Source organism: Thunnus maccoyii, chromosome 3 (assembly GCF_910596095.1).
Source record: "Thunnus maccoyii chromosome 3, fThuMac1.1, whole genome shotgun sequence".
NCBI lineage: Eukaryota > Metazoa > Chordata > Actinopteri > Scombriformes > Scombridae > Thunnus > Thunnus maccoyii.
In genome coordinates, this window is record NC_056535.1 from 20,645,182 (window position 1) to 20,658,945 (window position 13,764).

The 13,764-nt window shown below is 39.0% G+C and overlaps 2 protein-coding genes across 2 annotated transcripts; both read right to left on the reverse strand.

Annotated features, from left to right (window-relative positions):
* Positions 1–25: 25 nt before the first annotated feature.
* utp3 (UTP3 small subunit processome component) lies at positions 26–5,544 on the reverse strand. Its single transcript, XM_042405490.1, has 16 exons — positions 5,360–5,544; positions 5,086–5,173; positions 3,718–3,774; positions 3,567–3,623; positions 3,365–3,473; positions 3,208–3,276; positions 3,011–3,132; positions 2,749–2,904; positions 2,559–2,630; positions 1,972–2,012; positions 1,785–1,881; positions 1,451–1,588; positions 1,205–1,341; positions 1,076–1,127; positions 261–368; positions 26–128 (listed from the first exon to the last, which is right to left on the reverse strand). Exons 1-16 carry the CDS (start codon positions 5,374–5,376, stop codon positions 39–41), a joined length of 1,410 nt encoding a protein of 469 aa, XP_042261424.1. The 5' UTR covers positions 5,377–5,544; the 3' UTR covers positions 26–38.
* Positions 5,545–7,776: 2,232 nt separating this feature from the next.
* On the reverse strand, positions 7,777–13,198 carry fam83e (family with sequence similarity 83 member E). Its single transcript, XM_042404124.1, has 9 exons — positions 12,612–13,198; positions 12,135–12,281; positions 10,864–10,988; positions 10,344–10,775; positions 9,960–10,019; positions 9,796–9,840; positions 9,473–9,707; positions 9,159–9,377; positions 7,777–8,118 (listed from the first exon to the last, which is right to left on the reverse strand). Exons 1-9 carry the CDS (start codon positions 13,077–13,079, stop codon positions 7,933–7,935), a joined length of 1,917 nt encoding a protein of 638 aa, XP_042260058.1. The 5' UTR covers positions 13,080–13,198; the 3' UTR covers positions 7,777–7,932.
* Positions 13,199–13,764: the final 566 nt, after the last annotated feature.

The following is a 13,764-nucleotide window of genomic DNA, read 5'->3' on the forward strand; positions in this document are numbered from 1 at the left end:
TGGTTACATGTCGCAGAGTATTTTGAATTTTCTTTTGGTTACTTAAGTTTGACGCTCTTCTTGACTCCAGCACGAATACCAGACAGCTCTCCACTGTATCTCGTCTCCTCCCGCCGAACTTCACGGACCTGATGAACATGAACAACAAGTCTTAATATCAATGTTGTCCATTAACACTCTAGATTCAAACTGATGAGCGTGTAGACGGCATCAAAAATATGTAATGAAAATGACGTCTTCAGTGTGTGTGGAGTACAAACCTGTCCCTTTCTGCGGATCTTGGCACGTCTGAACTTCTCTCTGTGCTTGACTCTGGGATTACGGTCAATTTTCTTCCTCTTTGGTGTGAGCCCCTTGTTCTTGGCCATCTGTGGAATTGGTAAAGGGACATAATTAGGACTACTGTTCAGAAATGGGGAAGTTTGAGATGGAATGCATGATAAATACAGTATGGAGGGGCACCTTGTATTGAAAAATACATTTTTGAAGATTTATCTTGAAATTTTCCTTAATGATAATGAATATCAAATGACACGCGAGCAATGTTTTAGCAGACTGTATGAGGGAAATACAATTTGTGAAGTTGCTCCGATGTTTTTGTAGTGCACCAATTATGTAGTAAATGCACTTGTTTCTTTGAAGTTGCAGTACTGAAACAACTATATGTATATGTATGTCACATATACTATTGACCCTCCAGCAGGTGGCACTCTCACAATAATAGATAGAATAATAATAATAGATAAAGTATTAAGTATAAATTTCCCGTTCTAGGATTTGTCCCCTTCGAGGACCTATGCTGCTGTAAGACTCCATGCTATATTTAATCCTGTTTATATGTACATTTAAACCCATTTAAGATAATCAATTCAGGTTAGTCCAGCATAAAAAGTTGACTTCCTGTAGTATATCTGCCTTCTAATCATTGGCAAATGTCTGTTTCCACCTGATCTGAACATGTTATATTCCTGTTGAATACTGAGCAGCATTTTAAGTCACTATGGGTAACAGTATCTGACACATTTTCCAACTGTAAGTGAACTATTTCAGTGTGTAAGTGGCTATATTGCAGTACCTGGTAAGTGATGCCTCTCTTAGCATCTGGATCCGGCTCATCCTCCTCCAACCTGCAACAGATTGACAATTGATCAGATCCCCGTTTCATTTGTAACAACTGCCCTTTGAACATTCAGTTCCTACTCACCATTCAGCTTCTGGGTCGTTGGTCTTCCTCTTCAATTTCAACCTCTCTTCCACTCCTTTGTAGAAACGCAAAGCTGCTTCCTCATCCAGCTCAGAGTCTGAATCCTCCTCAATCTCAGGCACCGGTTCACCAGAATCCTGCAACAAAACGTGCATTCATTAGCATTTAAGTTCCATATTAAACATCAGCAACAGATTCAAATTGAGGATGTCCTTCAGGACAGTGAATGTAAAATAAATATCTCACCATGTCCTTCTTACTGGAGACTCCGACCTTCTTGCTCTCTGCTGGTCTGCTGGTGGCCTTATCTGTCTCCTCACCAGCTAGTAGCTTACGAAACTGTGGTGCAAGGCGGGCATCAACTGCACCTAGTTCATTGATGAGCTGCAGGCAGGCATTCAGAAAGTCAGTAAGACAGAAGGTTGTAACTTAAGGGGTCTAAATGTGTGTGTGAAGGAGATAAAGTAAAGACTGCTGTTCAGATTAAGAGAATATGTGTAGTTGTTTTGACTGCTGGACAGTGAAAATATACTCTAATGTGTATCATGGCAGCAGCTGTCAATATAATGTATGGACTTACATTTCTGAAGGTGAGCAGTCTTTCAATCACAGGATGGTTGTGAACAGGGATTCGTTTTGCTTTCAGCACCAAGTAGAAGCTGATGTTTGTGCAGTAACTGTAGCAGGAAACAAAGATTAGTCTGTACTCAAAGAGGACCAATTATGCAAACTTTCAAAAATGATATTACAATTTAATAACAACTTACTTGAGATAAAGTTGCTGTTTTGTCTTGAGGTAGTCAGCACCCTTTGGAAAACAGGACCAGAGTGATTTAGATTCACAAATTGTATTTCCATAGAAAAACATTAATGTTTCTTGGTATTCTAGCATATAACACAGCACCAAACATAAAGATACACAGAGAAGACAACTGGTGATTAATTCATGTAGCATTAGCAATTTTAAAAAACAGAAGAGGTAAATCTAACCGTCATTTTCCCTGGTAGAGTTGAATGAGAATACTTAATGCCTAAAATCAAGACTAAAATATTTATATCTATGTGAAAATCAAAATTGATTAAGTAGCAGCCTGGTGAAAACAAATTAAAATCACCAACTTTCTTGAGTTGCCTTAAAACAAACATTTGCTGATGTACCAGAAAAATTATGGTCTCGGTTTTGCACCTTTAAAATCAGCAAATGATAGAAAATATCATAGAAGTAAAAGGGAGTCTCCTTGTTCAATGATATTTTCCATAATACTAAAAGGATAAATGTCTAACAAACATTTTTCTTGTCAACAAAGTCTTGTCAACAAAGTCAAAGCTAGAGATGAAGCTAAAAGTTCGTCACCTTTCCTGGTGGGATCTTTCCATCTTTGACCATCTGCACAAGGGGCTGCAGCTCATTCTTCATCTCTGCAAGCTGCACACATCGTGCAGGAACGTCAACATTTCTCATCAGTTACATGTTGGTTTGTGATCGCTAAACAAATATCTTTTGGCTTTGTTAAATCTGAGGTTGTTGTAAGTGTGTGTTTCACCTTTGCCTTGAAGTCCTGAATGAGTTCAAGAAACTCTGGTGATTCCTTCTTCAGAAGTTTCAGTTTTTCCTTCTGGGACATCTGCTTCAGGTCTTTCGTGATCCTCTCCTCTTTTTCTGCAGTCTTTTTTTCTTCCTTCTCCTCCACAGCGAATTCCTTTATTTAGGCAGCCACATAAAAATAAAAGTTTAAAAAAAAAAGGACTATTTTTCCAACAAAGGTGGAATTAATAGGCTGGTGTACCAGGGAGATTTATTGATACCTGGAAAAGGTTTAAATCATAATCCTCCTCGCTCAGATTTTCAGCTAAACGTTTTTGGATATTTTTTGCCTCTTCTTCCTCCTCTTCTTCCTCTGCTTCCAGCTCTTCTTTTGTTTTCCCTTCTGTAATAAAACAATTAAAATGAGCACAACCAAACAGACAACATAATGATTATAAATTAGATAAAAGATGCTTACTGGCAGCCACATAATCAGAGTCATAGAACATCTTCTTCTTGGTGCCCCAGGCCATTTCATTAGGAAGCTCTGTGGAAGACGACACAGTTACAGGTTAAACAGGCTGGTCTGACAGTCAATCAACCCCAAACAAAAACACTGATGATTTTATGTTAACCTTCTTCTTTTTGCCCCTCTAGATCACTCTCCATGTCTGCCTCCTCCTCCTCCTCTTCTTCCTCCTCCTCCTCTTCTGACTCAGAATCATCCAGCGCCATCACTTCCTCCTGCAAAGTTCAGATGACCTTGAATTTGCTCTTGAACTACAGTGATTTTTTTTTTGAGGGTGAAATCAAACAAACAAAAAGAGTGCATCAAACCTCATCATCCAGTTCCTCTGGGTCGCTCTCCATTTGAACTCCACGGGCAAGAAGTTTCTGTGCCGAAAAAACAAGAGACCAAAACAGAAACGTTAGAACATAAAAACAGTACCAAACACTTTCTGCAAAACCACTAGTGACACAAACTTACCGCAATCTTCTCATCGTGAAACTCATCGATTTTGTCTTTTGAGTACTGTGAAGATTTCTGAAAGGAAGAAAAGAGACGTTTTTGGCCACAAAAAAAGCAAAGCAGAGTTGAGAGTGGCTGGTTTTCATTCAGAAGTGGGAGATAAATCGTAGCATTATCACAAATATACGACCAAACAAACAAACAATATAAAAGTTATACAGTTCAGTGATTTTTCTGAGCTTATTTAACTGTTAAAATGTAAACTTTAGCTGGTCAACCTTAATTTCATATTCCACATTACAACAGTTTGTCTCTAACGCTTGATTGTCCTGCCTCGCTTGTAAGTTGCTTTGGATAAAAGCGTGTAATGTAAAATTGTAAAATGTAATACTGTCCTCAAGGACCAGTGTGTGATCTATACACATCAGTCTTGTTTTTAAATCATACAGCCATGATAATAAAACCTTTTTAACTTCTGAACTTTAACAAAGCAGTGGGCCTTGACTTTTGGGACATCAATTCCCTTTCTTGTGGACACTAAATCAAAAATATTGCCACAGTTGAACGTGCCAATTCTTCTCAGCTCCGGATTGAGTCACCTGTATTCACTAATATTAATATAATGAATATAAACATCATCTGCTGGATGCATACGGTATAATACTCTCTTGTTCTCTGTTTGTTGTTATTAGCTGTTGTTCCTGGGATTTCCTCTGGTAGATACAGTACTGTAGGCACTTTAGATGTTTAGATTCTTATCCATCAGGCAATACCATCAGAAAGGCGCAAATTTACTCTGCAGCATGACAGTGACCCCAAACATACAGCCAGAGTCTTAAAGAACTATTTTCACCTACAAGAAGAACAAGGAGTCCTGCAATAGATGGTACGGCCCCCACAGAGACCTGATCTCAACATCATGGAGTCAGTCTGGGATTAACATGAAGAGACAGAAACAGCTGAGATGCTTAAATCCACAGAAGAACTGTGGCAACTTCTCCCAGATGCAGGAACGACCGACCTGCCGAGTACCTTGGAAAAGGTGTACTGAGGAGAACTGCTGCTGTTTTAAAAGGCAAAGCGTGATCACACACTGACTTTTATTTAGGTTTCTTCTGTTTGCTGAACTTTGTTTGAAGTTAATTGATGAATAAACACAGCGCTGTGTGTCATATGTTATCATGATGAAATAAATCTTTTAACTCATGGACTTTATGTTATATTTATGTTCAATTGCTACTTAAATCTTTATCATAAGCACACAGTATGGATAAAGATATCAATAAAGAGCTCTATTATCAGTGTTATAAACCACAGACAACAACACTGTAGCCAGCAGTCACAGAGCTGCTGTTATTGTTGTTGTTGTTGTTATTGTTGTTTTACCTTATCAGGGACAGGCATGTTCTTGTAGGCTTCAGGATCATCATCATCATATCGCTCTGTCCTTTTTGGCCTCTGGACCTGTTTACCCCTAAACGGTTAAAGACAGGAGGCAGAGATGTGCTTAAATCTCTCATTTTCTGCATTCAGAGGATCCTTATTGCACTCCAGCCTGCTTGTTGCAGGATTTATTAGCTCCTCAACAAAGCACACTTCATACTGCGTATCACAACCTGGTCCTGGATCAGGGTTGAGACATCATTAGACTTAAACTTACCTTTTCGCTCGAACCATGATTGAAGTGAATTAATGACCAAATAGGTCGATGCACAGAAAACCAAACTACACGATTCAACGACGGTGTTTTAGACTAAAACCGTAAATATCCAGATGCTGTTATAGTCAAACACATTTCCAACTGGTTACCATGTGTTTCCGTAATTTCTTCTTCAGTTTTAATGGCGATTTACAAAGCAACGTGATGGGTGAATACTGCCACCTACTGTACGGGAGTATATAACCTCACAACTTTACTGTTAGACTTTTATTGGGTTTAATCAAACAATTGACGTACAAATTAAAATACATATTAAAGGATAGGTTCACATTTTTTAAGTCTCTCCTAAAACAGTAGTCACGTGCCCAAATGAACAGTTGAGAGTTGGAAAAAAAAGCGTCACACACTCTGACTTGATATGCATTTCTCTTTTATTGAGATGTTGTTTCAGCCCTCAGGCCTTCTTCAAGATCAACAATCAAAGTAGGACGCAGACACTGGTATGTTATACAGGACACACCCTAGTAACACACCTAATGGTGATTAGATAATCATTTTCCACTATAAAGGTGAGAAAAAAAAAACAATCAAGAGGCATTTGGTGAATCAAAACTCTTAACAATGAAAGCCAATCAATTATCTTCAAACAAAGTGACAAGAACCACTATGTTTCATACCTTACATAATCTTCTTGGTTAAGTATATTCAAATATGTTAAAAAATACATTGAGTTTGAATAGATTCCTAATAGATATAGAGAAAAAAGTTAAACATCAGCTCTAGATGAACATTATAAACAACTTAATCTAAATATCCAATAACTAGAGGTACATTACAGAAAACACTTCAAGTCATAATCTATATTTAATCCATGAGGTGACAGGGTTCTCAGATGGTGGATCCAATGTGTTCCTTCCTGGAAACTAAAACACTCAAGTTACTTCCTCTTGAAGGAAGTGATACTTTCTCAATACCAATATATCTTATAGAGGAAATAGGATGATTAAATTCAACAAATTCATGTTTTTGTATCTAATAGAGCTTCTATGTTCAGCAATACGAGACCCCCACACCACGGGGGGATCGAGCCTTCTGCTCTGTTGCACCATGGTTGTGTAACAGTCTTCCTACCATCTGAGGGCAGCACAGACCCTAAACCCCTTTAAAACAGACTTAAAACCTTTCTATTCAGGTGTGCTTTTTCTGATTTTTTTAACTGATTGCTGCAGCTGTCCTGGCAACAGTCAGCTTTCCCTGTTAGATTGCCTCATAACTCTGCTCTTATGAACAAAGTTGCAATATGTTTATCATGTGCCGTACCATCATTCAATGTGACTCCAGTGCTCTTTAATATTATTATTTAATATGATAATGAAGCTATGATGAATAGAGATATGCAAATTAAAATCAAGTCAACATCTGTCTTCAGATAATAGTTTATCCAAATAGTCCAGTGGTTAAAAATATTGCCACTTTATTGCCCCTTTTAGATCCCCAAGTTGTGAGTTTGATACCTGTTAAAGGCAACACTCACTAGAGTTGAAGGTGACAAAAATGCAGATGGATACAGGTACTCCCGATCTCCTGATTACTGATACTGGCATGTACTGACACCCCTGCTTGTCACCTTGTTTCCTTCTTTCTTCAGATTAAGTCCTTTTGAAACAGTCTTAGCTTATTTGGATATACTTCCCAGCATGTATTGCAGTGGTGTGAAAATTGTCCAGAAAACTTTTGTGTGTCTTTTTATACATGTGTGTCAGATGGTTTTCTCTCTGATCAACATTAAAACAATTCAAACCATGATGAAGATAGATATGCACCTTACTGACTTGCTACATTCTGTTTGAGTTTTGTACAATTTCACATGTAAGTGGCGGTACAGATTATGATTTTTATATATATTTGATTTTGATTTTGATATCGTATTTATATATCTTTTTCTAGATTTTGCTGTAAGAGCAGTACCTTGCAGCAGCAGCAGCAGCAGCAGCTGGCAGTCTAATCAGCCAGCAGCAATCACAAGCATTTTCCTCAGGAAATGTACACTCTAGTTACCATTATTATATGATAATACCCAGATTAATTGTCTTAATCACATACAGGATTTCCTGCCATAGTACATATACTCCCACCTGCTGAAAGTTGAATAAAATAATCAAATCAAAAGGTCTGTCTGTAATTTCTTCCTCTACCTCAGTAATTACTTGGATGTACACTACAACTGACTTTGTGAAGGTTGTCCAGTGAGTTAAGACAGTTAATAATATTCATTGTGAGCAGCATTTACAGAACAACTTTATTCATTTAAACATATTCTAAAGTAAAGCATTACATCAAATGCACTGTATATAGCATCTAATCATCTAAACATCAAATTCAGTGAGACATCAAATACAGATAAAACATTCGTACATCCTGCACATTAACAACAGTGTTCTTTTCAGAGTTTTTATTAGTTTGGGTAATTAACACTGCAGAGGTCATAAATATCCACTGCTGGCAGCTGCCTTTCCTCATCAACACAAGACGCTGTTACAGAACATATCGTTCGTGTATGTCTTCCTTGTTCCTCATTCCTGTTTTCCTTCTCTTTCTGCCAGTGACCTCCTCCAATCTGTACTGAGTGTATAAGTGGTGCTGCGAGGCCTCTGTTTGGGTAGAGAGGACATTGGAGTTTTGTACAACGTAGATTTCACGTCATCATTCCTCTTCTTCATCAGGGCAAGAGCAGGTGTCATGTAACCTGGGTTAAAGCACTGTAAAGGAAGCAGAGATTGACAAAGTACATAAATCAGGTACTGTGAAGTAGTGGCACTTTATATCAGCATTCAGACCACCTACACTATTTAATTACTTCTCACAGGTTATAAATCTGAGGGGCCTCAAGATGATTAAAGAGTTTATTTTGTCTGACTTTTACTTCTCGTGGCCTCTAAAATTCCCTCAAATGAAACAATCTGGCAAGAATAATTCACTCTTTGGTTGACCTGCTCACAACTCTACGCGAAGGACATAAGCTGCGATGTGGGGTCACAAGTAGACACTGCTTCATGTTAATGTATCACAAGCCAAAATGGCTGGGAAACACTGATGTAGAACTAGTACTTTTGGTGCTTCCATTTCGCTTTTCTGCTAATACTTCAACACATTTCCTCAGAGATAAATAATAATACAAAGGGTTTATTAAAGGGGTAATTTCACAGATATCTGAGATTTCTGCCTTTTGTTTGTGGTGTTCAAATCATTTCAATGCAGCGTATTTTTAAAGAAAACAATGTCCCCATTAATCACAGATTTCACCATGAACCGTTTTCCCTGGAACCACAGTACTTTGTAATGATGATTATAGTCATTAAAAGGCTAACAAGGACATTTATTTCTAAAAATAGACATTACATTTTGGTATATTTGAATGCAATTTGTCAATGTTGTGAGCAGCACCATAAACTAAACTTCCCATATATGGGGTGGAGGCAGAAATCTCAGAGGTGGATTTTCGCAAAACCAAGACAGATAAAATCAGAGCAGTCTGCATGATTTGATTCAGTGAAGTAAGTAATAATGTAGGGTTTTTTTGTTTTGTTTTTTTTGTAATTTGGGTGAAACAACCCTTTAATTGATTTTTTTTTTTAAAGTTATGATGCCTTACTGTTACTTGAGTAAATGATTTGTACTTCTTCTTCTCTGATGAATTGAAGTTCTGAGAAAAATCTCTGTAAGCTAATAAACTACTTTATGTAAGAAGTCTCTCCAGTTTCACTCTTTCTACACAAACAAGACAAATCTACACACTTACACTGGCCTTCAACCTGGGCACTGGGACTGCTCTGTCGTCTTGATCTGTATCTGTGTTGTGTATGCTCAGGTCCATCATGGACCGGCTCACTTCTGACTTGGTGCCCTGCGATCCTTTCCTGGGCAGACCTGAAGTGCTCTGCTGATGACAAAGCCTCTTCAAAATGTCACCCACAGCTCCATCTCTCTCAGACTGCGGCACCATCAAGATTAAAGGTTTCTGTGAGGAGAAAAATCGTCTCAGTTTCCTCAATGAACAGGAACAAGGCATCAATATTAACTCTTCTGTTTTGACAGCAGGGGACAGTGACTTACTCTAGAACATGGTGTGTTCTCCACCTTGGAGCTAGTTTCATCCATGCTTCTCTCCTCCACCAACATAGACTCCCTCCTTGAGTGTTCTTTTCTCTTAGTAGAGGAAAGCATTGCCGCATTTAGTGTTGGCTCACTTTCTTTATCATCAAGCCTTCTTGTTGTTCTTTCATCAGCATTTGTGTCCTTCTCTTTGGAGAGCTGCCTGGAAATGGCTCGCTCTATTTTGCGTTCCATCCTGCAAGAGGAAAAACGCATTTTCTTATGGATATGTTCATTTCAATAATCTTTTATTAAATGTAATTCCTTTATATTTTTGGTGTCACCTTTTCATTATATCTGTAGTTGCTGGGTCTGACTGCTGTGCGTTGCTGTGAAAATAATCAAAATTGCACAGAGATGTTATCATAAAGCATTAGCAGAAAATACAAATATATGGTCAATTCTCTTAACTCAGCATTGTGTAAAAACTGACTGTAACAAGACTCACTTGAAAGTTCTTGATTTATCTGGCACATTTTTCGTCACTGGAGAGGTGTTTTCAAATACCCTGTCACAAATAGAGATCAGTAAAGACCTGTGCAAACAACCTGTAGCGCAAAAAAAGAAACTATGCTGCCCGTACATACATAATATTATTCAAAGAATGACAAGAAATTGAAAATATTTTTAAATATTTTGGTATAAATTTCAAAAAGATTAATCATAGTAAACTAACAAACAAAACCAACAAAAAACCTTCTTGTACAATACAGCAGAGTTATATTTCAGGAAATGACTATATGATTTTTTAAAATATGTACTATATTCTTGGTCCAAAGACAACTTCAAGGACTCACTTAGGGTGTCTAAGATTGTTTTAGTCAAGATGTACCTTCTTTTATCCACAAACTGGCCTCCATTGTGAGTCAAACCATCCACAACAGGTGTCTTTTTATCAAACAGCATGTTGTTCCGCAGTGGCATTTCCTCTCTTATGATTTTCTCATGTTGATCAAGAGGACTGTCTGGACAGGACTCTCTCTGCATAACACCCATGGCTTCCCAGTCCAGCAGGGAATCAGCAGGTGGGGATGGAGGGTTGGTAATCTCATGCTCTAAGGGGAGAGGTTTTTGGGACCTGAGATCTGAGATGTCTTTTAGCTGATGAGCCATGTCTGGATGTGTACTGGCAACCCTCCATGTGTCTGGGATGGGGAGTGAAGCAGCAAAAAGGATCCTGAACTCCTTATCAAAAGAGTCTACAACTGGACCGCTTAGAACAGTGATGAGTTGCCGGTGCAGGTGCGCATCTGTCCATGTGAGGCTACAGAGTAGGAACACAACCTGTTACATCACCCTCATGTGTGTGTTACAAATATAAAAGGAATGGGTAGAAAAACATGACTGTTTACCTGTAGCTGCCATGAATCACTGTCTGTAAATCCACCAGAAGGAACTTGTCTTTCAGTTGCCCGACCACTATTTTTCCCTCCCTCGAACAGAAAGTTTTGCCTCCGAGAACACGGACCCGCATGTTCTGCCAGATCACAAGCTTAAGTTGAAACTGAACACTGAATTGTTGAGGTGTTTATCCGTGACGGTATGTGAATGGTAAATTATGTTTTCAACCAGTGTGAAATATCCTGTATCAGACACAAGGTTTAAACAAGAGTCTACAGCCATGCTAGCAGCTCTGTGAGGCTGATTCACAGTGGTGCTTTGAACAAAAGCTACCATATTTACTGGCAATCCATCCAACAGTCAAGACATTTCACCAAAAAACACATATGTCAACCTCATGATGGCACGAGAGGAACAGTCAGGAAATCACCACAGTCATTAGCGTATATCATATTTATATATTTGTACCAAATTTTGTGTCAAACCATCTTGTAAATGTTTAGATATTTCACTGCATAAATGATATCTTTGACCTGCTGGTGGCATTAGATAAAAAGTCAGGGGATCACCAAAGTCACTACAATTCATCCTCTGGGGACCCTGAATATCTGTACCAAATTTCATGGCAATCCATCCAATAGTTGTTGACCTATCAGCGTCAACTAAAGTGGTGGACTGAGTTGCTGATATTGCCATTCCTAGATCCACGCTGCTAGCATGGCAAAAAACTGTACATGAGATTGTTGTAGCCGTGGCACAGCAGTGTAATTACGAGAATATCTTAGATCCTATGACTATGAATAGTCTGTTCTCCTTTCAAAGACAGAAGAGAGGTTCTGTTCAGTCATGAGTCTATGTTCATCTATTTCATGTCCATCATTCATGAAAATAGGATTTTTTTTTCACTTTGTTCTCCATGTCAGACCAGTTCCTCACCACTTGGAAGAAACACAGACAACACTGAATGCTGTGCAACCAGTTCAGCTAAGTACTGCTAAAACCACAACACGTAGCTTTGGCATGCTTCTGTCAGGAAGCATGCCAAAGTAAATGCTTGTAGTTTAAGTGGTGCCTCTCTATAGTAAGTATGCAGTGTGTCAAGTTTTTATTGCTCATGCATGATTAGTTTCACTGGTTGCCTTTATTAGAATGACGTCAATTACATTATATGTTGATCTGTTTCATGTTGGCAAAATAAATTTGATGGTTTCTCCTTTGCTTTGTCAAATATACTCTAGAGGATGGCTGCTAGGTGTGTGCTGATTTGTAGGAGATGACTCACCGGATGCCTGAGCCTGTTGAGTGTGAAGTTCTCCTGGATGGACCTTTCATTCAGGATGATATAAACTGGGACACCCCGGGAGGCAGCAATGTGCAAATCATTAATTATTGCACCATCTGTCAATCTGTCTGTTACGATGGCAATTACCTGCACAATAAAGAAAATGTCACTTAGCCTGTAATTGGATGGATTATGCAGGAAGAGAATTATACAAAATGAGGCCCTCCATTTCCTTTTTAGACATCACATTTTATGAGTTTATCCTTGTTTTAGTGTAAAATCTTAATATGTTAAGTAGGTATCATTAACTAAAGCTGTCAAATTAATGTTGTAGCGCAATGAAATGTAAGTGTGTAGTACATTGAATTTGTACTTATGTCCAGTACTGGACTAAATGTAATACATACACCTCTACCCATATGAAAATATGTTTTGTGTTCATCCATAAAATATAAAAACCACATCATATTTGCATACTTGGTTGGCCTTTTGCAAGTGCCGTCTGATGATCTCCCTGAGAGGGGGTTCTCCCTCAGCAGGAGGACTGGTGTGGACTGTAATGTTTCCCATTGGCACCCAAGAGCTTTTTTCAGGCCAGCCCAACTCCAAGTCCGGGGGTGGTGTGTCTGAGTAATAAGGGAAGTAGGTGGAAGGCAAGTTCCCCATCACTGAGTTGCAGTTCTCTCCATTCTCCTCCTTTTGCACCTGTAGCTCACTACAGCGATAGTCCTGAGCCCAGCTTGTTATCTGGCTGACCTCTTCAGGGGACAGGAAGCAGCCGGAGCGCTTTGTGCCGATGGAGCTGTAGAAGGCCTCAGGACCAAAACTCAGGAGTCTCTCCATAGCTTGGCGCTCCCCCTCAGAGTAAAGGAACTCTGGGGAGGTCTCAATCACTGGCAGGAACACGACATTTTCATCTAGGCTCTGCTCTTGAGAGTTCGACATAACTGCAGTCTGGTGTGTCTCCTGGAATAAGTGCTACCTATCAAAGTTAAGCTGAGTTTCAACTACTGACTACAGCTGTGTGGGGACGCCACCATCCCAGGTCAGCTCATGTCACCCTTCAATCAAGGGAAAATGATTATCTCATTCATCCCTCTGGCAAAGAGTCTCACCGTTTCACATGTTGGCAAGAGCTGACAAGAAAAACATCTAATATCTTGATGTTGCTGACAATCCTGATGGCGACTTTCACTTTGCTTTTTACTGAGAAAAAGCCTGTTCAGAGTTGACAAGTTCAGTCCTGTTCGACAGCATCCGTGTCCCCCAACTAATGTTGACAAAAGAAATAAATCGATGAGTAGAAGCGACCACTGAGTTTTCTGTCATCTTTACAAAATCAGTTTGAACACTCAAAAAAACAACAACAAAAAACAATACGCACATTGTGAAACTCACCTCCTGGGTATCGTGTCTCATCTCTCCGACTAAAATATTACTCATAAACTCTCAGGAGCTGTAGCTCGTCTTCATGTGTTCCCTCCCCTGAATGTCATCTCACTCCTCTTAACCCTTCCACACCTTGTCACTGACATTGTTGTCAGATTCCTGAAATTCAGTGAGTTGACAAGTTGTCATCTGCTCAGACACACAGTCACTATCCTGTGACATTCAGAGCTGCAGTGTGTGA

What these genes read in the sequence shown, in the direction of transcription:
- fam83e (XM_042404124.1), bottom strand. Translation starts at nt 13,079, where the DNA reads ATGTCGAACTCTCAAGAGCAGAGCCTAGATGAAAATGTCGTGTTCCTG. An exon ending in ACTTGCAAAAGGCCAACCAA is followed by an intron (nt 12,282 to 12,611) that starts GTATGCAAATAT and finishes TTTATTGTGCAG; the next exon opens with GTAATTGCCATCGTAACAGA. An exon ending in GTGATTCATGGCAGCTACAG is followed by an intron (nt 10,776 to 10,863) that starts GTAAACAGTCAT and finishes CCTACTCTGTAG; the next exon opens with CCTCACATGGACAGATGCGC.
- utp3 (XM_042405490.1), bottom strand. An exon ending in TTCACGATGAGAAGATTGCG is followed by an intron (nt 3,624 to 3,717) that starts GTAAGTTTGTGT and finishes TTTTCGGCACAG; the next exon opens with AAACTTCTTGCCCGTGGAGT. An exon ending in CAGAGGAACTGGATGATGAG is followed by an intron (nt 3,474 to 3,566) that starts GTTTGATGCACT and finishes TGAACTTTGCAG; the next exon opens with GAGGAAGTGATGGCGCTGGA.